We start from the raw sequence: 21,646 nt of genomic DNA, 5'->3' as shown, positions 1-21,646 counted from the left end.
TCCGGGCCCCGCCCCCTCTCTCCTCCCTCCCCCTCCCTCTGCGGTTTCTGCGGACCCCGCTGCGGCGGCGCCTGGAGACCCCGAGCTGCGGCGCCGGGTGAGTCCGCGGCGGGCGGGCAGCGGCGCCCGGCGCCCGGGCCCCGGGGCGGAGAAGGCGAGCTTCGGGGGACGGGCCGGGGTCGCCGGGGCGGCGCGGGGCCCGAGGGGGCGGGCTCCTCCTGCGGGACCCTTCCCCACGGCATCCCCCCCGGTCCCCGCCGTCCTCGGCCTTGCCGGAGCGGTCAGGCGGCGCGGGGTCCCCACCGGAGACCGCGGGTCCGGGGCAAGCGTCTTCGTGGGTGGGAGGGGGCTGCGTCCAGCGCCGGGGCGGGGTGCGGGGTGCGGGGCGGTCTGGGGCCGGCTCCGCGCGCGGCTGTGGGTCGGGACCCGAGAGGCTGTGGCGCGCTCGGACGCTGTCCCCGCGCCCGCTCAGTCCCGGGGCGCTCCTGCGGGACGAGAGAGCCACAGGTCGGGGGTGGGCGCGGCCTCGGGCTGGGAGACCCGCACCGCCCGCGCCGCAGCCCGCCGTGGAGGGTGGAGCCGGCCCTGTGCGCGGGGCTCGCCGGGGGCGCCCGGGGCGGCGGCAACCCCCACCCCGCGGGGCGAGGGAGCCCCCGTGGACCTGCCGCTCCTCGCGCTGCTCCGGGTTAAATCCGTGGGGAGGAGAAAGAGTTAAATTATCTGGCGGGGGGGGGGGGGAGACGGGGTCTAATTAGCGATTGCGCTTCTCACGGAGAAATCGTGTATCGCCTTTTTGTGGCCGAGCTCCGTGGGCAGCCGGGAGCCGCGGCTGGGGCAGGTGCGATTCAGGGGGAGCAGTGAGCTGGCGCCGGGGTGGGGGGCGACAGCTATTCTTACGGTCCGTTCCTGCCCAGAGCAGCGAAAGGGCGTGTTTAATCCCTGTGGCTCAGACCCCTCGGGAGACCCCTGTGCCTCTCCGGGGCCCCAGACCCCGCTCCGCTGCTACATCCCACCAAGCCCAGACCCTGAGCGCTGGTCCTGTTGCCCCCAGGCATGCCCTCCTCTGTGAAGGCGTTGGGTCAGGCCCGGCCGTCGGGTGCGGGCATGGCCCCCCAGACCCGCTGCTGCTCCCTGGCAGCCGTGCAGAGGCGGCTGCCCATCCTGGCCTGGCTGCCCAACTACTCGCTGCGGTGGCTGAAGATGGACTTGGTCGCGGGCCTCTCGGTCGGGCTCACGGTGGTTCCCCAGGCGCTGGCCTACGCGGAGGTGGCTGGACTCCCGCCCCAGGTGAGATCTCTGCCCCTGCCCCACCCCCACTGCAGCCGCTGCCCGGAAGCAGGTGGGAATGTATTCTCAGCCCCGTGGGGCCCCAGAAATCTCGGTGTGCGGTCTGTAGCACGTGATGGCCTTTGGGCAGGTGCTGGCCGGTCACTGCTCTTGTCATAATTATAACTGAGCTGGTTCTGGGCTGTCCATCGGGGCAGGACGACTCACTGTGGTCTCAAGAGCACTTTCTTAGGCTCACAGACTGAGCAAGCGCCCTGGCCCTTGTGTCCCTGCTGACACCCAGTTGAGTGCAGGTAGAGAGAGGCCCCTGGTCGCTGCAGGTCCACACCGTGTTCACGGAGGATGAGCGCTTTGCCCTGTGTGCGCTGCTGTGCCCACCTCGGGACGGCCCCCACAGACCCTGTGCTCAGACATCTCCCCCCGGGACACTGGGGGCCCCCTGTGTGCCACCTCGATGCTTAGTGCTGTCTCCCCCCGCCCCCCCAGTATGGCCTCTACTCTGCCTTCATGGGATGCTTCGTGTATTTCTTCTTGGGCACCTCCCGGGACGTGACGCTGGGCCCCACGGCCATCATGTCCCTTCTGGTCTCCTTCTACACTTTCCACGAGCCCGCCTACGCTGTGCTGCTCGCCTTCCTGTCCGGCTGCATCCAACTAGCCATGGGCTTCCTGCACTTGGGTGAGACTCTCAGACCTTCCTGCCCGGGGCTACCAGGCACCTGCCTCCTGGAGAGGCCTTGGCTTTCGGCCTTCCCTTCTTTACCTGCCCTGTGCCTGTGTGCCCAGGGCTTCAGACCCTAGCCTCCCTTCCCTACCGTCCAGACCAGTCCAAGCAGGGTGTGTGGCCCACCTGTCCCCAACCGCACTCCCACCAAACCACCTCTCCCAGCCCACACCCACCCACGTCTGCTGGGACTGGGCAGAGCTGGGGCCGCCAGCTCAGTATCCCCTCTCGGCCGCCAGGCTTCCTGCTGGACTTCATCTCCTACCCCGTCATCAAAGGCTTCACCTCCGCTGCCACTGTCACCATCGGCTTCGGGCAGATCAAGGTAGGCATGCTGGTCGGCAGCCAGGCCCCTCCTGGGTCGCGGGACAGAGGCTGGCTTCCCTCTGTGCGGGCCAGTGGACGGGTTGCTCTTCCAAACCTCAGACCACAAGGTGCTCCTGTGGGTCTCCACAGATCCCGGCAGCCCTCGGGGGAGATGCTGCGTGCTGGTGGGACAGTACAGCAGGTTATTGGGGTGACCGGCAGCGACAGCCTCACCCCTGTTGGGGTTTTGGGGCCAGTGTGCTCACAGGGCAATTCGGTTCTGCTGCCTTCCCTACCCCCCGGCCAGCGCGGCCTCGGGCCGTCCACATCCTATCGACATGTTAACGATCAAGTTGGTCCTCCCGTGCTAGTGCTCATTTAGCTGGATTTCATTTTAATGTTTTTTTCTCCATTTTGTTCAGTATTTTTCCTTTAAGATTTTATTTATTTGAGAGAGCGAGCAAGTACAAGCGGAGGGAGGGGGGCAGAGGGAGAGGGAGAAGCAGACTCCCGGCCGGGCGTGGAGCTTGACACCGGACTCTATCCCAGGACCCTGAAACCACGACCTGAGCCAAAGTCAGATGCTTCATGACTAAGCCAGCCAGGTGCTCTCTTACAGGTGGTGTTAGAAACAGAAACGTAAGGAGACTTGGCATCTGGGAAATACCGAACGGGGGGGGGGGCACCTGGGTGGCTCAGTCGGTGAAGCGTCCGACTCCTGATTTCAGCTCAGTTTGTGATCTCAGGGTCCGGGGATTGAGCCGCATCGGGCTTCATACTGAGCACGGAGTCTGCTTGGGGTTCTCTCTCCGTCTCCCTTTGCCCCTCCCCCTACTCGCACTTTTTCTCTGTCTTTCTGTCTCTGAATAAATAAGTAAAATCTCTAAGGAGAATTTGTAAGAAATCCCGGAACTAGTTATCACCAGCGACTGTTTTCTTTTCACTGGGGGTTGAGGTCCCAAAGCACAGGGGTGGTTTTGCTTTGCAGCTGGCCAGCCCCGTGCTCTGTGCAGAAGTAGGTGAGTGCTCAGGGGGCTGTGCAGAGCGGAGTGGAGCCAGGTGTGCAGGCGATGGCCTGCCCCGTCTCAGGACCTGCTGTCTGCACTCCCTCGCTGAGGCATGCCTCGCGTGGTCAGGGCTGGCCCCGCACAGCCTCCCTGGCGAGGCAGAGGAAAGGGGCGGACCTTCTCTGTGCTCCTGTGATGCCGGATGCTGGGCTAGACCCTCCCTTGCCTTGGGTTGTCCTCATGCCTCTGCGAGGCAGGCCCATCATTACCTGTGCGGAGAGAGGAGGGAAGCCCTTAGGTGCGGCAGACGTGTGCGTGTGGCGTGTGCACGTGTGTTAGGGTGAGCCTGGCGGGTGCTGCTTAATGGGATAATCTGTCTTTTACTTTGAAACGGTGTCCTTTGCAGTTAGAACATATAGAAGAAGGTAGCTTCTTTGTGTACGGGTGGTTGGTAACGCTAGGTCTCTTAAGTCTTTAACATCTTGACTAAGTCACAACAGCCATCTGAGAGCCTTGGGCCAGGGTGGGGGTCAGGAATCACAGGTTCTCCTGACCTGCCCTGGCAGGAGCTCCCTGGGTCCCAGAATCCAGTGTTTCCACCCTGGAGTCTGTCCCCGTTCAGGCTGTGTGCATGGGTTTTGGGATCTTGGAATCTGACTCTGTGGGGGTCTGGGCCTCAACCATCCTGCTAACACTCAACACCCATTCTCAAGTGGGATAAAGAATTAAAACACAGAGGAGAGCCCCTTTTCCCTCCAAGGACCCTGCCTGCTTGTGTCCCCTTGCCTGGAGGCCCTCTGAGCCCCTGGTGGTTCTGCCCAAAGCTTCACCTGATTTTCCCTCTAGGGGAGCAGTACCCGGCAGGTGGGCCTCAGACCAGTGGCAAGGGGGTGCGGGGCGTGCCAAGGGCAGTGGGGCCCATGGGGCAGGCACAGGGACCTGGACCGTGGACCAGGACAGGGATGTCCTGGTCTCCTTTTTAGATGACTTAGGCTGATTTTTTCACAAGGGAGAATTATTCACCAAGAAGTGTCGTTGACTGTGAATGTGAAATGCCTTTTCGTTGGAGGATAATTCTGATCTCCTGCCCCTGGGAGCTTTGGGAATGGGCAGATGGTTCCCAGGGAGCCGTGGGTTGTGCCCCGGAAGGGGGCTGAGATGTGCTGAGATGCTGCAGGGGAAGGTTGTCTCACTCCTTCTGTGTTTGGACAGAACCTCCTGGGACTGCAGGATATCCCGAGGCAGTTTTTCCTGCAAGTGTATCAGACGTTCCGCAAGGTCGGAGAGATCAGGTACCTGCTGGCCGTGTGGTCCCTCAATTCCCTCTGGAGCCTCTCCCAGGCCCCACTCCGTTCCCCCACCAGCTAGCATGCATTCCAGTCCCCTGGGGCCCGGCCGCCCAGACTGGGTCCCAGAGCAGCACCAGCAGGCGTCGAGGAGCAGGTTAGAAACGCAGTCTCAGTCCGAGGAGCGGGTTAGAAACAGTCTCAGTCCGAGGAGTGGGTTAGAAACAGTCTCAGTCCGAGGAGCGGGTTAGAAACGCAGTCTCAGCCGCGGGCAGCCCTGCTGCATCAGTCAGGGCTTGACAGGGCCCCAGGGAGTGGGGGCGCACACCCGAGGTTCGGAAGCTCTGACAGGGTCAGGAGCCGGTCCGCGGGGCCCCTGCACGCAGATTCCGTGGGTGGTAGGTGGGGGAGGGCCCTGTGCAGAGGAAGAGCCGGGGTGTCTCTGAAGGTTTGTAGCGCAGAGCACACGGCGCAGGGGAGGCAGGTGCAGACAGAATGTGCAGGGGAGAGGGGATGAGAGCCGGACCACCACTCGTGCGCCTTCTTCAGATGAAGAACAGACAGGAGATGCTCCTAGAGGGGCCCAGCCGGAAGCCAGGATGCCTCGGTGGCCGGAGGAGCAAGAGGTCGCCGTGGTCTCAGGGGAGCTGCTGGGAGGGAGCGGGGACACCTGTGACCCACTGCCCTTTCCTCCACTTCTGACCGGCTGCAAGGCTTCCCGGGGCTGAATCCAGCTGAACCCGGGGCTCCCTGGCCCAGGACATGCAGACGAGGTCCTCCTAGCTGTGGGGCGGGTTGGGGGCAGGGGAATCGAGACTGACAGGCCAGAGAGCCGGGCTGTGAAACATGAACCTTCCGGAACAGACTCAGCACCTGTGGCCACAGGGCTACGTGGCTGTTAATATGAGCCTCTAGTCCTACCACCGTCGCGTTCGGGGCCTCGACTCCCAGGCTTGCGTGTCACTGAGTGTTGAATAAAGCTGCGATGTAGAATGGGGATGCATGTGGCTTAGGGAAGAGCGAGGAGCGCCATCGGGAGAGAAGGTCTTCCGGCAGAAGAGGCGACGGGAGGGCGGAGGTGTGTGCCCGGGGCCGGCCAGGGTGTGTGACCTGTGTCCATCCGCAGGGCGGGTGATGCAGTGCTGGGGCTGGTGTGCATGCTGCTGCTGCTGGTGCTGAAGCTGATGCGGGACCACGTGCCCCCCGTGCACCCCGAGATGCCCCCGGGCGTGCGGCTCAGCCACGGGCTGGTTTGGACGGCCACCACAGGTGAGCGGGCTTCTGGCCGCGGCTGTCCTGCGCACCGGAGCCGCACCCGCGAGGTTCTGCCATCCCTGGTCTGGGTGTGATCCGGGCACCGGGGTACTGAAGCTTGCCAGCGGGCTCCGAGCCTCAGCCCGGGTGGAGAGCGACGTGCAGTATGCTCGAGCATGGCCGATCTCAACTCCCAGGGACCTTTGCCGTGTCCGGAGGCATTTCTGGTTGAGGATCCCGGATGGGGCTGTCGCAGGCACCTGGTGGGGGAGGCCAGGGAGGCCAGTGAACGCCTGCGGGGCACGGCCTGCCTTGGTGAAGGATGAGCTGGATCAGAACATCCCGGTGTGAGGCCGGGAAGCCCTGGCTGGTCCCTGATGGAGAAAACACGCAGACCACATGGGGCGGGTTGAGCCATGTGGGGCTGAGCCTGGGTTTCCATCCTGGAAGGTTGTAAGTTGCTGAAGCTGTTGTCCCAACGACAGCGTCAGTGATGAGGCTGTGATGTAGCCTTTTGAGAGCTCGCTGGGTAATGGGATCTGATTCTGGGGAGAGGTATATCCCCCCACATTTAAGAAGCCAGCACGGGGGCACCTGGGTGGCTCGGGCGGTTAAGCCTCCAACTCTTGGTTTTGGTTCAGGTCCTGCTCTCAGGGTGGTGGGACCGAGCCCCGCGTCAGGCCCTGTGCTCAGGGGGGAGTCTCCTTGGGTTCTCTCGCTTGCTCCTTCCACCGCCGCGCCCCCCACCTCCACACCCCCAGCTCGGTCATGCGCACACGCCCTCGCCTCTCTCTCAAATAAATAAAACCTTCAAAAAAATAAAAAGGCAAACAGCCAGCACCACTGGGGCGGGAGCCGAGAGGTGGGATCCGGGGTGACCCGTCGATGACACGGGTAGCCGTGTGTGTCGCCGCGGACCTGCTCCATCCTCTGGCGTTTGCCGGACCCTCCCCTGTCCCTGCCTGGCCCTCGGTCGCTGGTGTGTGCGGCCTTTCCTGGCTGGAGTGTCGGGGGTGGTGGTGGCTGGGGACGGGTGTCGTGCTTCCTCGCGTGTATTTACTGCCCCGTCGCCCAGAGGAGCCAGGTTTCACCGGCAGGTCTCCTTCTGTCCTAGGCCGCAACGCGCTGGTGGTCTCCTTTGCCGCCCTGGTCGCGTACTCCTTTGAGGTGACCGGATACCAGCCTTTCATTCTAACGGGGCAGACTGCCGAGGGGCTCCCTCCCGTCCGGATTCCGCCCTTCTCCGTGACCACGGCCAACGGGACAGTTTCCTTCACCGAGATGGTGCAGGTGGGTGGAGAGGGGGAGCCAGGCCTGCTGGGCGGAGCTGCGGTGGTCTCCGGGCCTGGGTCTGCACCTTGTAACGAGGAGCTCCAAGCCCAGCTGGGACTGCTGAGTCCCTGGGATGGGGCACCTCTGGGTGCAGTGACAGGCACGAAAGGGTCCTGACGGCAGGACCTCAAGGGACGCCACGTTTGGTGTTCTGGCTTGAGCCCAGGGTGCTCCTCGCGCTGTGGGCCTGGCAGAGCAGGGATGCGGTCGGTGCTCTGCTTTGCGTCCGGCCCGGAGGGTGAGCTCCCAGCCCTGCAGCTGAAGCTCGGCCTCAGGTCAGATGTGACAAGCCTGTGCTGGCCTTGGTGGGTCACTGCCTGGCCGGCCCCTCCTCACCTTCCCCGGAGGCTCAGCTGCTGTCCCCTCTCCCCTCAGGACATGGGGGCTGGGCTGGCCGTGGTGCCCCTCATGGGTCTCCTGGAGAGCATTGCGGTGGCCAAGTCCTTCGGTAAGCTGCCCGCCGTCCCGGCCCCCCGGTGGTGTCCTGGCCTTGCTGGCCTGCCCTCTTGCTTGCTTTTATCCGCTTTGGTTTTTAACAGCTTGAGTTTTTAATCGAAGGAACGCATGCTCACGTATTTAACAGTGTAGTAGAAGTGCATGTATGACGAAAACCGCCATCCGGCAGTGGCTGGTAACGTGTGTGATGGTCGCTCTGCTGCTGCCCGCGAGGAGAAGGGCCTGGGTCTCGCCGTCGCCTTTCCTGTGGCGTCAGCATGTCCCCCACCCGTCCCAGCGGATGGCGGGGCCGGAACGGTCTCATCTCGGGACAGACGCCACAGCCTCCACCCACTGGACACGGGGGTTAAATAGCTTCGTGGGTCGTGGTAAAACGTGGCAGCTCGGGAAGGGGTGAGGTTTAAGTCTCTCTTCATTCTTTATATGACTTCTGTCTCTGAAAGTTTTCGCCTACTAGATGGTAAGGGCTGTGTCTGACAGGTTCCCCAAATTCCTAAAAACCTAGCGGTGTGCTCTTCCCAGCTGGTGGAGCACGCCTGAGCCCTCCTGGCCCCTAGGGTGCCGGGACGCACTCATCTGCCTAAATGCCCACTGACTCGCAGACCTCGGATTTCTCCGGAGCCTGCTCGTCCCTGCGTGGCCCCTCCCTCGGGTCTGCGGGGCCTCCGGCTTCATGCTGTGCACGTGGCTGACGCATTCCTTTGGTGCTGTGATGGTCACGTGCCCGTGGTGCTGGGCTGTGGGTCAGTTCTGAAGATGAACCCAGTGAACAGCACGTACATGGCTGCAGCCCTGTAGACCGGGTCTGCCTGTGCCCGCGGCTCGAGTCTCCCGTCCTCCTGGAGACGCGTGCCTGATGGGCGTTCGCGGGCTTGTCACCAGTAGCCCCCAGCGGCTGCCCCCTGACCCGCCGCGCGGGCCGATCAGATCTGCCTTGCGCAGTTTCTGTTTTTCCGATGATTTTCCCCGGGGCAGGGGAATTCGGGGCCCTCTGGATTCTGCACCTCATAGCGTTTATGCCACTTGGGGCTTTGAAGCTGTTTTCTTCTGAAGTCACTGGACATCGTGTCCGACCGTGGAAGCTGCTTGTTCTCTGGAACCGGGGCTGGAGACCCACGACCCGCGGCCCAAGGGCGGTTTTTATGTTTTTAAACGTTTGAAAGAGTTTCCAAAGAAGATTAGGATTTTGTGACGTACGAGAAGCGCGTGAATTGGTGTCTCCGTGTTTACAGAAAGTGGTGTCCCTGGAACGTGGTCTTGCTCACGCGTTCACGGGTCCCCATGCCAGCTTCCGGCTACGATAGGCGCCGAGTTGTCGGGACAGAGAGTGGCCCGCGACGCCTACAGCCTTGCCCTTTCTCGGAATGTGAGGGCTTCATTCCATGAATGTTTTCTCAGTGGTGACGGGTGTCTAGTGACAACGTTTTTATTGTCCTTTGTCTGTAGCTTCTCAAGGTGGTTACCGTGTCGACTCCAACCAGGAGCTGCTGGCCATCGGTAAGCACCCCGTGGCGGCTCTCTGAGGCCCAGTGTGCGTCTCTGTGTCTGCCTGAGCCGCGCAGGTCCCGGGGGTGGTAGCGGTGAGGTCCCAGGAGCAGAGCTGGCCCCGAGTTGGGCCCTTTAAAAGGCTCGCGTTGATTCACCCTTAAATGATCGCTGGGAGCAGGCGGGTCACCTGTGGTGTCCCTGCTGGCCGCAGCTTGTCCAGCGCTGGCTCTGTGCCCAGCCCCGAGGGCTGTAGCCTTGTTCTGTCAAGGAACGCTCAGAATGTCCCCCCGGGGTCAGATCGCTGAGGAACGTGGCCAGGTGGGACTTGCTCGACTTGATTGCCCAGGCCCCCCGCCCCAGGGCCTCCCTCCAGGCCTGCAGGCAGCTCCATGAAGACTCGGGGAGGCCCCAGCGTGGACCGTCTATGCGTGGCATCCGGGTGTTGTCTGCATGAATCCAGCCTCTCTGGTGATTCATTGTGAGGGTGTGACGTGCGTGTTCATTTCTGCTATCATGACTGTTTGATTTTGTGGGCACCAGGCCTCTCTGCCTTTCCTTCCTGCTCCTGGTGAGGTGGGCGCGGTTCAGAGCGGGCAGCGGCACTAGGTGCCTTCCCGGCAGAGTCCACGGGAACCTGCCCCGTCCCCCCATCCCCCGCCCCACCCCAGCCCCTCCCTTATGGCAGCAGTTTGGACCGGAGCTGCTGGGTTTCCCGACAGCGGAGGGCATGGAGCCCCAGGATGGGTCACAGGAGCTTTGGGGGCGCTCATCTCTGAGCCCGTGCTGGTGGGCATCACCCCGGTGACTGGCAAGGTGCGGTTGGCCAGGACTGGCTTGCTCCCTGCGACCCCCCGTAGTCTTTGTGAAGGTGCCAGGCTGAGCCACATGCCGGTGGGGCTGTCTGCGCTGAATGTGGGCTAATTCTCTCCGGTCCTGGGGCCCAGCCAGGTTCCATCAGTGGGGCTGGGTCAGCGCCACGGGGGCGGACCCCTTGTTAACCATGACCTTCTGCCCCAGCTGGTCATCTCACGAGAAGAGTGTGGCCTGGAGGCACTCGTGGGGTGCGGCGGCTGGGCAGCCGGCCTCTGGGCAGCCTTAAGTGTGCTCGGCCCCTCCTGGGGAGGGGGAAGTGGGGAAAGGTGTTCAGCTTACCGGGCAGGGCTGGGGCCAGAGTCACGTTAAAGGGAGGGTCCGTGAATTCGGCAAAGACCATGGTTTGTCTTCCCTTCCCCGAGACAGACACACAGACACAGACGTAGGACCCCGCGTGACTTCTCTGGCCTTCTGTCCTCTGTTTTCTCCCTGGTTTGGGGTCTCCTTTTCTCTACCCCCCCCATCTTCTCCTTCCTGGGTAAACCTCTTCCTCCGGCTTTCTTCCCAGGCCTCACCAACGTGCTGGGCTCCCTCGTCTCTTCCTACCCGGTCACCGGCAGCTTTGGACGGTGAGTGACCAGGTCCTTCCTTCTCTGTGCTTCGGGAACGGGGGGGGTCCCAGCCCAGGCCCGAGGGTCCGTGTCCACCTCAAAGAGCTGCCCGGTCCTTGCCCACATCTCGATCCCACTTTGTTGTCCTCTGGGGCCGAGGCCAGCCCGCCGGCAGCTGCGTCTCTAGATCAGTGGCACCCGTGGCAGGCAGGAGGGGGTCCGCTCTGCCGCCCTTCCTGATCTCATGTGGTTTTCTCTGATGGCCTTGTGGTTTACTCCTAAAATGTTCGCAGCCCGTGGCCGTGCTCCGTGTGTGTCCTGGCGGGTGCCTTCCTAAATAAAGGAAGTGGGGTCAGGAACCACTGCCCTCTGCCTGCAGAAGGAGGGGAGGGTCACGCACAAGCGTCCACAAGCTCAGTGCCACGGATGGCCCCTCGCGAGGCAGAGGGTGACGTGGGGCCGAGAGGGGGTGGACACCTCAGCCTGCAGGGCCCAGATCCCTGGACCTGCGGGCCCCACCCTGTCTGAGTACCAGGCCCCCCGACACCCCCACAGCCCTGCATCCCAGGGGCCCCAGGGCATCCTCAGTGTCCCCCTTGCAAACAGGCATCATGGCGGGGCCCATGTCGGAGTTACCAGAGGTTACGTGGGGAGTGTGTACAGCAGGGCCGGGGGCCGCTTTGTGGGATAAAAGCTCTGTTCCCTTGTCATAAAACTTTTCACCTACTCCTGCTGCACGAGCAGTGCGCCGAGGCCAGCACCAGTGACCACAGGGCCGCGACGTCCCCTGGCAGGCGCTCCTGTCCCGGGAGACTGGCCTCCCTGCTCTTCCGGGCTCCTGCAGCCACTAACGGCCTCTGTTGCCTTCCAGGACAGCTGTGAACGCCCAGTCGGGGGTGTGCACCCCGGCAGGGGGCCTGGTGACAGGTGAGCACCCCCCTTGTGCCCGGACTGCGTGTGGGGGGGCGGGGCTGGAGGTCACGGGCACCCCGTGTCCCCACAGGCGTCCTGGTGCTGCTATCGCTGGACTACCTGACCTCGTTGTTCTACTACATCCCCAAGTCCGCGCTGGCGGCCGTCATCATCATGGCTGTGGCCCCGCTGTTCGACACCAGGGTCTTTGGGACGCTGTGGCGCGTGAAGAGTACGTGTGCCCTCGCCTGCCTCGCGCACACGCGTCCCGGGTTCTTCCCCCACGGCCTTTGCCGACCCAGGCGGTCGGGCTGGAGCTGGGCGGGCTGGAGCTGGGCGGGCTTTGTCCTGGGACGTGGTCCCGCTGCCGGCCGTGGGTCAGGGCGTCCTTCAGCCCCTCAGGCCACCAGGAGCCCCAGACCAGCTCCGTGAGGTGCTGAGCGAGCCTGCAACTAACAGGGTACCCGCTGCTCCCCCTCCTCCCGCACCCCTCCACCCCTCCCTCCTCCCCCAAACCTCCTCCCCTCCCTGCCTCTCCTGGACCCCTCCCTGCCTCCTCGCTCCTCTCTCTCCTCGCCGGCTGCTCCTTTCCCAGCCCCAAGCCCGGTCCAGCGGGGGGACAACGGGAGACTTCCAGGGTGACCGGCCTGTCCCGACAGAGCAGTCCCAGCTCCCGGGCCAGTCACAGTGGTCGGGACCCTCCGCGCCTGCAGGGCCTTCCCTGGAGCAAGTGTCTGTTCTGGGGGAGGGATGGGGCTCGTGGGCTTCTCTGCCGTCGGCCCCCCCGGAGTCACCAGGTGAGGGAAGTGGTGGTTCTAGATGGTTCTCAGCCCACACGTCCCTGGGACAGCCCCGAGACGGGTGCTGCTGTGCCTCCATGGGCGCCTGGGTGGCCTCAACAGCTGATGCTTCCTGCCCGCACTGAGGCCCTGGGAGGAGGGGGGCCTCGTCTGAGTGATGCATGTCAAGGTCAAGTCCTGGGTGAACCCCCAAGTACCCCCACCCAAGCCTTTTGCACCAGGATACCTTGTCCTGCGGCTCAGAGAAGTCACAAGTTGCCCAGAGTCAGCCACGTGACCTCTGGGAGGTCGCAAGGCCTCCCTGGCCCCCAGCGTCCTGGGCCTGGCCCCGTCCCCAAGTCCTGTCGTCAGGCCCCTGACAAATGTGCACTGTGGATGGGCTCCCAGAGGGCAGGGGCTTGGCCAGGCCCTCAGGTCTTGGCCCCTCCACCAGGCTGGGAGGGGCAGGGCTGACAGGCCTCTGAGCCCACGTGGCCTGTGAGCAGTGTCAGGGGGTCCCCCGGGGGCTTCAGCCAGCCGGATGGCTCTCTTCCAGGGCTGGACTTGCTGCCCCTCTGTGTGACATTCCTGTTCTGCTTCTGGGAGGTGCAGTACGGCATCCTGGCCGGGACCCTGGTGTCTGTGCTGATCCTGCTGCACTCCGTGGCCAGACCCAAGATGCAGGTACCAGCCCAGCCATTCTCTCTGTGAGAGGGATCTGTGGCCTCAGTGGACTGGGTGAAGGTGCAGACTTCTCATGCGCCAGCTTGTCTGCCCTGTGCTCTCCCACTCCCAGGGGCGTGGGTTGGGGGCTCCTGCCTGGTCGGGCCGCCCTAGCCCAGCTGCCAGCTCGGATGTGCCTCCCCTCGCTCTGTCCCCTGTCCCCAGGTGTCAGAGGGCCCGGTGCTGGTCCTGCAGCCGGCCAGCGGCCTGCAGTTCCCCGCGGTGGAGGCCCTCCGGGAGGCGATCATCACCCAGGCCCTGGAAGGTATGCGGGCAGAGTGGGGAGGGTGCGTTCGTGCCCTGCTGCCGCCAATGTCTCCACACCCCAGTCTGCTGCCGCAGGACCCGAGCCTTGTCTCAGCTCTGGGGCGACCCTCCCGCTCCTGCATCCGGGAGGCTCCCTCAGGGCAGCGCCGAGCCGGTGCTTGCCGTCTGCACGCAGCAGGGCAGGCTGTTCCCAATCTCGGTTCCTATAGACCCAGCCTTTTATCCGGGGCATTGGGATTTAGGGGAGAAAAGGGACCTGTTTGTTCCCAAGGGGAATCACTGTGGTCTCCAGACAGCTGTTGTCTGGGGTCCTGCCAGCCCTGCCTGCCCGCTGTCCGCTGGGGACGGAGCCCCCTGTGGCCTCGCCGTGCCCCCGCCCCGGGCCAGGGCCTCCCGCAGCCGCCCCGCCCCTTGTGACCGGCGGCCCCGTCTCCGCAGCATCGCCCCCGCGCTCTGCCATCCTGGAGTGCTCGCACGTCTGCAGCGTCGACTCCACCGTGGTGCTGGGGCTCGAGGAGCTGCTGGAGGATTTCCACAGGCGCGGCGTCACCCTCGCCCTCGTCGGCCTGCAGGTGGGCGGCGTCAGCGGTGCTGGCCAGGCTTCTGTCCCGCCCCACGCCTGCCCGTGAGGGCCTTGTGGTTACCATCCCTGCGCCGGGGCCCCGAGCAGCTACCCGAGGTCCCATGTCCCACCTGCCTGCGGTCCTGCAGCGAGGTCGCTGGGCCTGCTGGCTCCAGAGTTCACTCCCTAGTGTCACCTTCTCTGTCGGGTTTGCAGAGCTGGTCTCCATGGTTTCCCTCAGTGAGAATGTAAACAGCCTCCCACTTCTAGCGCGGTGGAAAGCCAGTTTCTTCTCTCCGTTCTCCGGCGCGGAGGTGAAGTTGTGTCTGCCGGGAGGCTAGGCCAGGCTGTGACGTGCCGTGGTGCTGGGCCTGGGGGCCGGCCCATCTGTGCCTGCGGGCAGCAGCGGCCCTGCCCCCCCACCCCGCCTGGAGTTAGAGTTTCTCTGCCCCGCAGGTTCCTGTCCTCCGTGTCCTGCTGTCCGCTGACCTGAAGGGTCTCCAGTACTTCTCCACCCTGGAAGAGGCAGGTGGGTGTTGGCAGAGTCCCTGGAGAGAGAGCCGCGGCCACGTGGCCCACCGCCCGCGGGATCGGGGGCAGGACCGCGGGACAGAGACTGCTCCGGAGGGTGGGGCGGCCTAGTGCGAGCGCGGGGGCAGGGGCATCGTGCGAGAAGCGGAGGGCAGGCACCCCTGTTCTGGGAGGTATCTCGGCGGGGGTGCTAATGACGCGTGGCGTGTACCATGTGGACACACGCACCTCGTGTGCGGCTCGAGGTCTGACCAGTGGGTACAGCCAGGTGTGCACTGATGAGATGTGCACCATTTCCATCATTCCGGAAAGTGCCGTCAGTCCGTCCTCATGACCTCCACTGGGGGCAGCCACTGTTCCGTTCCCTCCCCCCGGGTCAGCTCTGCCTGTTCTAGAACCTCACGTAACTGGAATTGAAGGACTTGGTCTGTGTCTGATTTCTGGGGCTTAACAGGGTGTCGTTGCTGGGAGCAGCTTAGGCGCTGACCCACAGGAGATGGGAGATGTGGCCTGAACACTTGGCCCTAAGGAAGGGTCATCTGGGCGTGGACAGTGATGAGGCGCTGCCAGGGACTTAGGTGAAAGCTGCCTGGGCTGGGAGTGCCGGCCAGGGGCACCCAACTCCCTGTGACCCAGGACTCGGGACGTGGCCCTTCCTCCCTTTGGTCTCTTTTGAGCTTGGGAACCTTGTATTTTCTGCAGAGAAGAGCCTGCTGCAAGAGCCGGGGACCCAGCCGTACAACGTTGGCGAGGACTCCGTTCCGGAGCACAAGGTCGCCCTGCTGAAGGCCTGAGGGGGGGCTGGTGCCCATCTGATGCCTGGGGAGTCCCGCAGAAGGTTCTGGGTGCTGTGATGCCGGATGCCGCCCTATGAATGCCTCGGTCCGGGCTCTGTGCAGGTGACCCCCGGGGGAGGAGGGAGCCGCGCATCGGATGCACGGTGGGACTCGCGCACTTCATTCGGGGTGACTGGAAAGTCGTCTCCCTCTGTTCCTGGGCATGAACCTTTTCCTGAAGGACAGTTTGCAAAGAGCCTTCTGGAACGACTGACCCAGTGGAGGGGGGAAGGATTTCCACCTGGTTGGGGGACCGGGTCTTCACGCCCCAGCCCCTTCCCAGTTCCGGGGCGGCGGGGTCGGGCAGCGCCGAGGCGGTTCCAGTCTGGGTGGCGGCATCTGCGCTGTTCTTGGGAAGGAAACCGAGATGTGCCAAATGACTTAACGTGTCTGTGAAAAGGAATTTTGTTGTCAGTGTTTTTTAAATTAAAAAAGCAAGAGCTTTGTTGTTTTTGTAAAAACCGTAAATGCTTATTGTAAAATGTACTGGAAACCACCCCCCTGTCCACTTTGGTGGTCGCCCAGGCCCGTCCCCGTGGTGCGCGTGCTCGTCCGTGTCAGCGCGCGGGCCTGTGCTCCCAGCCACGTGTGGACGGGGTCATGGCGTATGCGGTGCTCTGTGACCACAGTTCCGTGCAGTCCTCACTGTGAATTACTCCTTGTGATAATAAATTGAGAATACATGGACTGTAGCATCTCCGATGTGCTTTATTCTGTGTCTGTGTCACAGCGGGCGCCCTGAGCCTCGGCACGTGAACTCTTGCCCGGCGGGTCGACACCTTCTGCCCCCAGCGTCCCAGCCAAGGAAGGTCGGGCCCCTGGGGCTTCGAAAAAGAACTCGCCGTGTAGGCGGGCGCCACGGAGTTCCCCGGCGTTCCTGGCAGGACGTGTTCTGGCCCCTGACCCACCCCCACCCCTGAATCTGGATTTCCTGACCTCGAGCAGCCCTTCTCTCTGTGCAAACGAGCATGTCCTAGAACCCTGCGCTCTGGGCTGCCTCTCCCCAGGGCCCCGTGGAGCAGCCATCCCGTGGTTCGGGGCCCCCACGCCAAGCGTGCCCCTTCTTGGACCGAGAGACCACCCCAGTGGCAGAGCGGGCAGATCTGGGCACCCTGGCAGGCCCTGCCCTCTGGGGTCTGCACCCAGAGCTGCGGCCGTGAGTGGACCTGAGAATGGTTAGCACAGCCTCGGCGATTTCGGGAAGTGAAAGCCAGCAGTGTCCCCTTGGCCGCAGGGCCGTGTGGCAGGTGAGGGAACCCGGCGGAGCCATGCGTCTGCTCGCTGCCACTTTTGAGGAAAAAGAGACGGTTGCAGAGCGATGTCCTGAAGACGCGTCTGTGTGACTGACATGGCGATGTCTGTCTGAGCTTAAGGAAAGTCCTGGAAAGATCTACATCCAACTGACACGAGGAGTCATGCTGACATTACACGACTTCTGTTCATTTTAACTGTCTACGTGTGGTTTAGTTTCTCAATGATGCATTCATATATATATAGGTAAAAATTAAGTTATGGCTCAAAATTAATTTATATTAAATTTATATTAATATTAATACACATTTGTTAAGTTTAAAATTAACTTACAATTTACTAACTTTTTTTTTTAATTTTTTATTTTTTATAAACATGTATTTTTATCCCCAGGGGTACAGGTCTGTGAATCACCAGGTTTACACACTTCACAGCACTCACCAAAGCACATACCCTCCCCAATGTCCATAATCCCACCCCCTTCTCCCAACTCCCCTCCCCCCAGCAACCCTCAGTTTGTTTTGTGAGATTAAGAGTCACTTATGGTTTGTCTCCCTCCCAATCCCATCTTGTTTCATTGATTCTTCTCCTACCCACTTAAGCCCCCATGTTGCATCACCACTTCCTCATATCAGGGAGATCATATGAGAGTTGTCTTTCTCTGCTAGACTTATTTCGCTAAGCATGATACGCTCTAGTTCCATCCATGTTGTCGCAAATGGCAAGATTTCATTTTTTTTTGATGGCTGCGTAGTATTCCATTGTGTATATATACCACATCTTCTTGATCCATTCATCTGTGGATGGACATCTAGGTTCTTTCCATAGTTTGGCTGTCATGGACGTTGCTGCTATAAACATTCGGGTGCACGTGCCCCTTCGGATCACTACGTTTGTATCTTTAGGGTAAATACCCAGTAGTGCAATTGCTGGGTCATAGGGTAGCTCCATTTTCAACATTTTGAGGAACCTCCATGCTGTTTTCCAGAGTGGCTGCACCAGCTTGCATTCCCACCAACAGTGTAGGAGGGTTCCCCTTTCTCCGCATCCTTGCCAGCATCTGTCATTTCCTGACTTGTTGATTTTAGCCATTCTGACTGGTGTGAGGTGATATCTCACTGTGGTTTTGATCTGTATTTCCCTGATGCCGAGTGATATGGAGCACTTTTTCATGTGTCTGTTGGCCATCTGGATGTCTTTGCAGAAATGTCTGTTCATGTCCTCTGCCCATTTCTTGATTGGATTATTTGTTCTTTGGGTGTTGAGTTTGCTAAGTTCTTTATAGATTCTGGAAACTAGTCCTTTATCTGATATGTCGTTTGCAAATATCTTCTCCCATTCTGTCAGTTGTCTTTTGGTTTTGTTAACTGTTTCCTTTGCTGTGCAAAAGCTTTTGATCTTGATGAAATTTACTAACTTTTGAACTTGCTAAATTTATAATTATAAAATTATTAATTATAGAATTAAAGCTTCATTTTAGGAAAAGAGCAAAGACTGGCATGGACCGCGGCACGGAAAGACTTCGGAATTTGTTGTCCAAGGATGCTCACTGGGCTCCACCGACGCCCCTCATCGGCGGACGAGTCCCTCTGGGCCTTGGCCTGTGCCCCGGGGCCCGCCGCGCGGTGCTGATGGTGCCGTTGGAGCAGGATGGGCCCTTGTCCATACGGCTCAGCTCTTATAAAAAGAGCAGTTTGGTCCAGACACACACGTGGGGAGAAGCTGTGTGATCAAGAAGGCAGAAGCCTGGGGGATGCTTCTGTGAGGCAGGAACAGCAAAGGTGGCCAGTAAGCCACAGCAGCTGGTAGAGGGGCCCGGGTCGGAATCTGCCTCACAGCCTCGGGAGGACCCGCCGTGCCGAGCCCGGGATCCTGGCCTTCGTGCCCCCCGACCCCTGCCCGTGTGTGCTGCTGTGCGACAACAGCCCAGGGAAACCGATGTGGTGTTCCATGCTGGCAGGTCGGGCCCTCATCGTGTCCCAGGAAGCCTCGTGCTGAGAATGGCAGACTGTGGGCCTACGGGCGTGAAAGAGGGTACGTGCCAAGCAGCAGCCCATGGGCACTGCCACCCATCGCAGCCGCTCCTGGAGCCTCAACCGTACACTGGACGATGGCCCAGGTCCACGGCCTCGATGGGAGCCACACAAGCCATCGTACCGTTTCCAGTCACCCTAGTGAATGAGGATCGGTGAAATTAACGTTTCGTTTGACCCGTTAGACCCGCGATTCTGTCGTTTCAGCATGTGGACTATACACAGCTCACCGGCCGAACGGTTGGTGTCAGTTTACTCATAGGACGTCTTGAAACCCTGTTTCAAGGATGCTGTGGATGGTGTGCCCACAGCCCGCTGTGAATCAGATCAGCCACACTTCGAGTGCTGCGGGCCACGGGTCCTGTGGCTGCCGGGCCGGATACCCCAGGTTTGAGACGTCCATATCCGGCGTGGTTTGGAGGCCCCAGCTGCTCCGAGCTCCTGGCTCACGCCTCTGCTTGTCTCCACTCCATCCCTGGGGTGGTCGTGGGACTCGCTGGTGCGGGAACGTGGCGACGGCAGAGGAGGTGGCGTGCAGTGGCCGGCTGGTGGACAGCTGTGTCGAGTCCAGGCTGCTCTGGTCTCTCGCTGCATGACGTGGGGTGGATTGTCTAATCTCCCTGACCCTTAATCTCCACGTCCTCCAAAGGGCTGTCGCAGGGATGGAGCTGAGCGGCAGGGCAGGGAGGGACGGGCGTGTGTTGGGCTCTGAGGAGACACCGCGGCTGGGAACCAGACCTCCCAGCCCTGTCCTTCCTCGGGTTCTCCCCTCCTCTGCTCTGAGCATGAACCCAAGGCCTTCCTTGATGAGCCTGTGTTTGGGGGCTGCTCCCCCGCTGGAGGCGGCTCGAGGCAGGATTCTGAGGGTGGGAGGGGGGTGGGGGGAGCTTTAGGCCCCGGGCTGCCGCGTGGTGCTCCTCCCCTGCCTCAGGGAAATGAACCTGGGCAGGGTGGGGGATCCCGCGTGACTGTTCCTCCGTGCCTGCAGTCTGAGGCCACCGTGGAGCAGTCCCCCCAGTGCCATCCGCTCTTACGGGGCCAGCCGCATGCTAATGTGGGGAGCAGTGAGTGTCCCCATGAGTGCCAGAGCGGGCCGGGGACCTCCGTCTTCAGTACAACATCCCCCTGGAGCCGGGCCACCCTGCCTGGGCTGACCCGGAACCAACAGCAAACCTTTTCCTGGCTGTGATGTGGTTACTTATATGAACCCTGTTCCACACAGACGTACCTACCCTCTGTAAATTCAGCGACTGATGCCAGCAGAGAGCTTGTCCCCCCTCCCTGCTTTAGAATAATTTCAATCCTGTGGAAGGACCCAAGTTTATCCAAACCATAGGAACCCTCTGCGGTACCAGATGACTGGGTCTCTCCGAGCAGATCGGGCAAAGCCCACGGGGCTGGTGCCTGCGGCAGGTTGAATTCTGTCCCCTGAAGAGGGATCTTGACCCTAGAAGCCTGTGACTCTGACCTTCTATGGAAACAGGGTTTTTGAGGATGTCATTAGTTGTGCTCAGAGGAGGTCACACTGGATCGGGGGGGCCTTAAATTGACAGCTGGGGGGACGGAGACCCATAGGTAAGGAGAATGCCATCAAGTCACTTGGCTGTTTTCTTCTCAGATCTGTGTCCCCTGCCCCCAAAACAAGGAACTCCAGCACCTCCATAAGGCTGCTCTTCTGTCTGTGCGGGCCTGCATCCCCCGTGGGGACTCCGGTGCTGATGGAGGCAGGTTTTGGACCCCACTGTTCCAACCTGAGGGATATCGGACTTGGACAGTTCTTAACTCCGTGGAGTCAAGAGTATGATCCCTAGTCGAGAATATCCAGACCCCAAACTCTGGCTCCCACCAGCCAAACTCAGCCCCGACCCATCTGTACCCCAAAGCCTGTTTCAGGAGCCACGTGACCACCAAGCCTCGCTCAAACAGACGTGTGGTCTTCCCGTGGGAAAACCCAGAGCCGGAGAGAAGACCCGAACGCAGGCTGGTGGGTAGACACGACCACGGCCGAGAGCTGCAGGCCCCTCTTGTTTTGCACGGCTTTTAGTTACACGACTCTGAGATGAACAAGTGCGCTCTGTTCAGGCCGGCCTGGTCGCACAAGCCCAGCTTTGAGGTGGCTGGAGGCCAACCCAGGCCAGAGCCACAGAGCCACACACCCCCAGGCCTAGATTCTCCTCATAAGGCCCTCTGTTCTCTGCCCCCCCGACCCCTGCCTGCACTTACGCTCCCTGCAAAGTGTGCCTCCCTCCTGGCTACCCCGAGCAGGAGACCGTCCTTCCTACAGGACCCTTAGTACCCGCAGGCGAGGAGCAAGGCCGGCCAACCAGATAGGTGTGGGGTCCCACTGAATCCGTTCTGCAAACACGAGTGGCTGCAAGGTCGAGATCAAGGACATTTCAGATGCTCCACCATCGGGGGTCTTGAAGACGCTCTCTGCAGGGTTTGGCCAGGTAGACCAGGTGGCTGAGTCAGCGGGCTCGTCTGCTGGCGGCCTGCCGCGGACACCGGGGAGCATGTGCGGGCAGGCTTTCTGCCAGCAGATGTTCCCGAGAAGGGGTCAGACTCTTTGCGGACGCTGGGCGGAGGGGAGAGAGTCAAGCCTGCAGCCTCGCACCACCGCGGTGCGGGGACGAAGCTGAGGGAGGTTGACACCACCTGAAACCTTCCCTCGCCGCTTCCTGCCTTCGTCCCGCGACCCCATCCTCCTCCTGCACTGACGTCAGGCTCTGGTCCTGGCTCAGCTGCGCCAAGGAGACTGCGCCTGCCGCTGTCCTTGTATTTTGTTGTTTTTCTGTCTTATTTCCTAAAGGTGTTAGCTCGTACATGTCATTTTATGTCATACTATGTATGTATTATTTTTTCAGAAGTTGCGTGCCCATTGCGACGTGTACGTTTATGGTGTGTATCAAGACTAGGGAGCGTGAGGGGTCTTCTCTGCGAGTCCCCGCAGCGGGCTCGGAACCCCTGGCTTTTCTGTGTGTTCTTCGTTGTCTGTATTTGGTGTACTCCGTGAGGTCTGACTTGGTTCTTGGGGTCGCTAACCGTCTTCATGGTGCAGGTGTCCTGATGACAGGACCACGTACTGCCTGGTTCTCAGCACCCAGAGGCGGAAGTCTCTGGAACCCCTGCTTCCCTTGGAGCCCCTGGTGGCTTGTCTCTGCACCTGTCGGAACAGGAGGTCCACCCCC

At 61.5% G+C, this 21,646-nt stretch overlaps 1 protein-coding gene across 4 annotated transcripts; it reads left to right on the top strand.

The window, feature by feature from the left end:
* Nucleotides 1–14: 14 nt before the first annotated feature.
* Nucleotides 15–15,866, top strand: SLC26A11 (solute carrier family 26 member 11). 4 transcript variants are annotated; one of them, XM_059147314.1, is made up of 18 exons: nucleotides 15–97; nucleotides 1,052–1,287; nucleotides 1,774–1,966; nucleotides 2,251–2,336; nucleotides 4,537–4,616; nucleotides 5,737–5,879; nucleotides 6,979–7,154; nucleotides 7,572–7,644; nucleotides 9,099–9,149; nucleotides 10,522–10,582; nucleotides 11,436–11,491; nucleotides 11,568–11,708; nucleotides 12,862–12,939; nucleotides 13,144–13,243; nucleotides 13,684–13,817; nucleotides 14,024–14,121; nucleotides 14,264–14,336; nucleotides 15,041–15,866. In XM_059147314.1, exons 2-18 carry the CDS (start codon nucleotides 1,054–1,056, stop codon nucleotides 15,130–15,132), a joined length of 1,869 nt encoding a protein of 622 aa, XP_059003297.1. In that variant the 5' UTR covers nucleotides 15–97; nucleotides 1,052–1,053; the 3' UTR covers nucleotides 15,133–15,866. The 4 variants fall into 4 exon arrangements, 3 of the variants coding, with proteins under 3 accessions (XP_059003297.1, XP_059003300.1, XP_059003298.1); XR_009347790.1 differs by lacking the exon at nucleotides 15,041–15,866 and having other exon boundaries at nucleotides 12,812–12,939; nucleotides 14,264–14,288; XM_059147317.1 differs by lacking the exon at nucleotides 14,024–14,121.
* The last annotated feature ends 5,780 nt before the right edge of the window (nucleotides 15,867–21,646 follow it).

The sequence above is a fragment of the Mustela lutreola genome, chromosome 15, assembly GCF_030435805.1.
Source record: "Mustela lutreola isolate mMusLut2 chromosome 15, mMusLut2.pri, whole genome shotgun sequence".
In the NCBI taxonomy this organism is placed as follows: Eukaryota; Metazoa; Chordata; class Mammalia; order Carnivora; family Mustelidae; genus Mustela; species Mustela lutreola.
The sequence above is the reverse complement of the archived record's forward strand: the minus strand, read 5'-3'. Positions and strand labels throughout refer to the sequence as shown.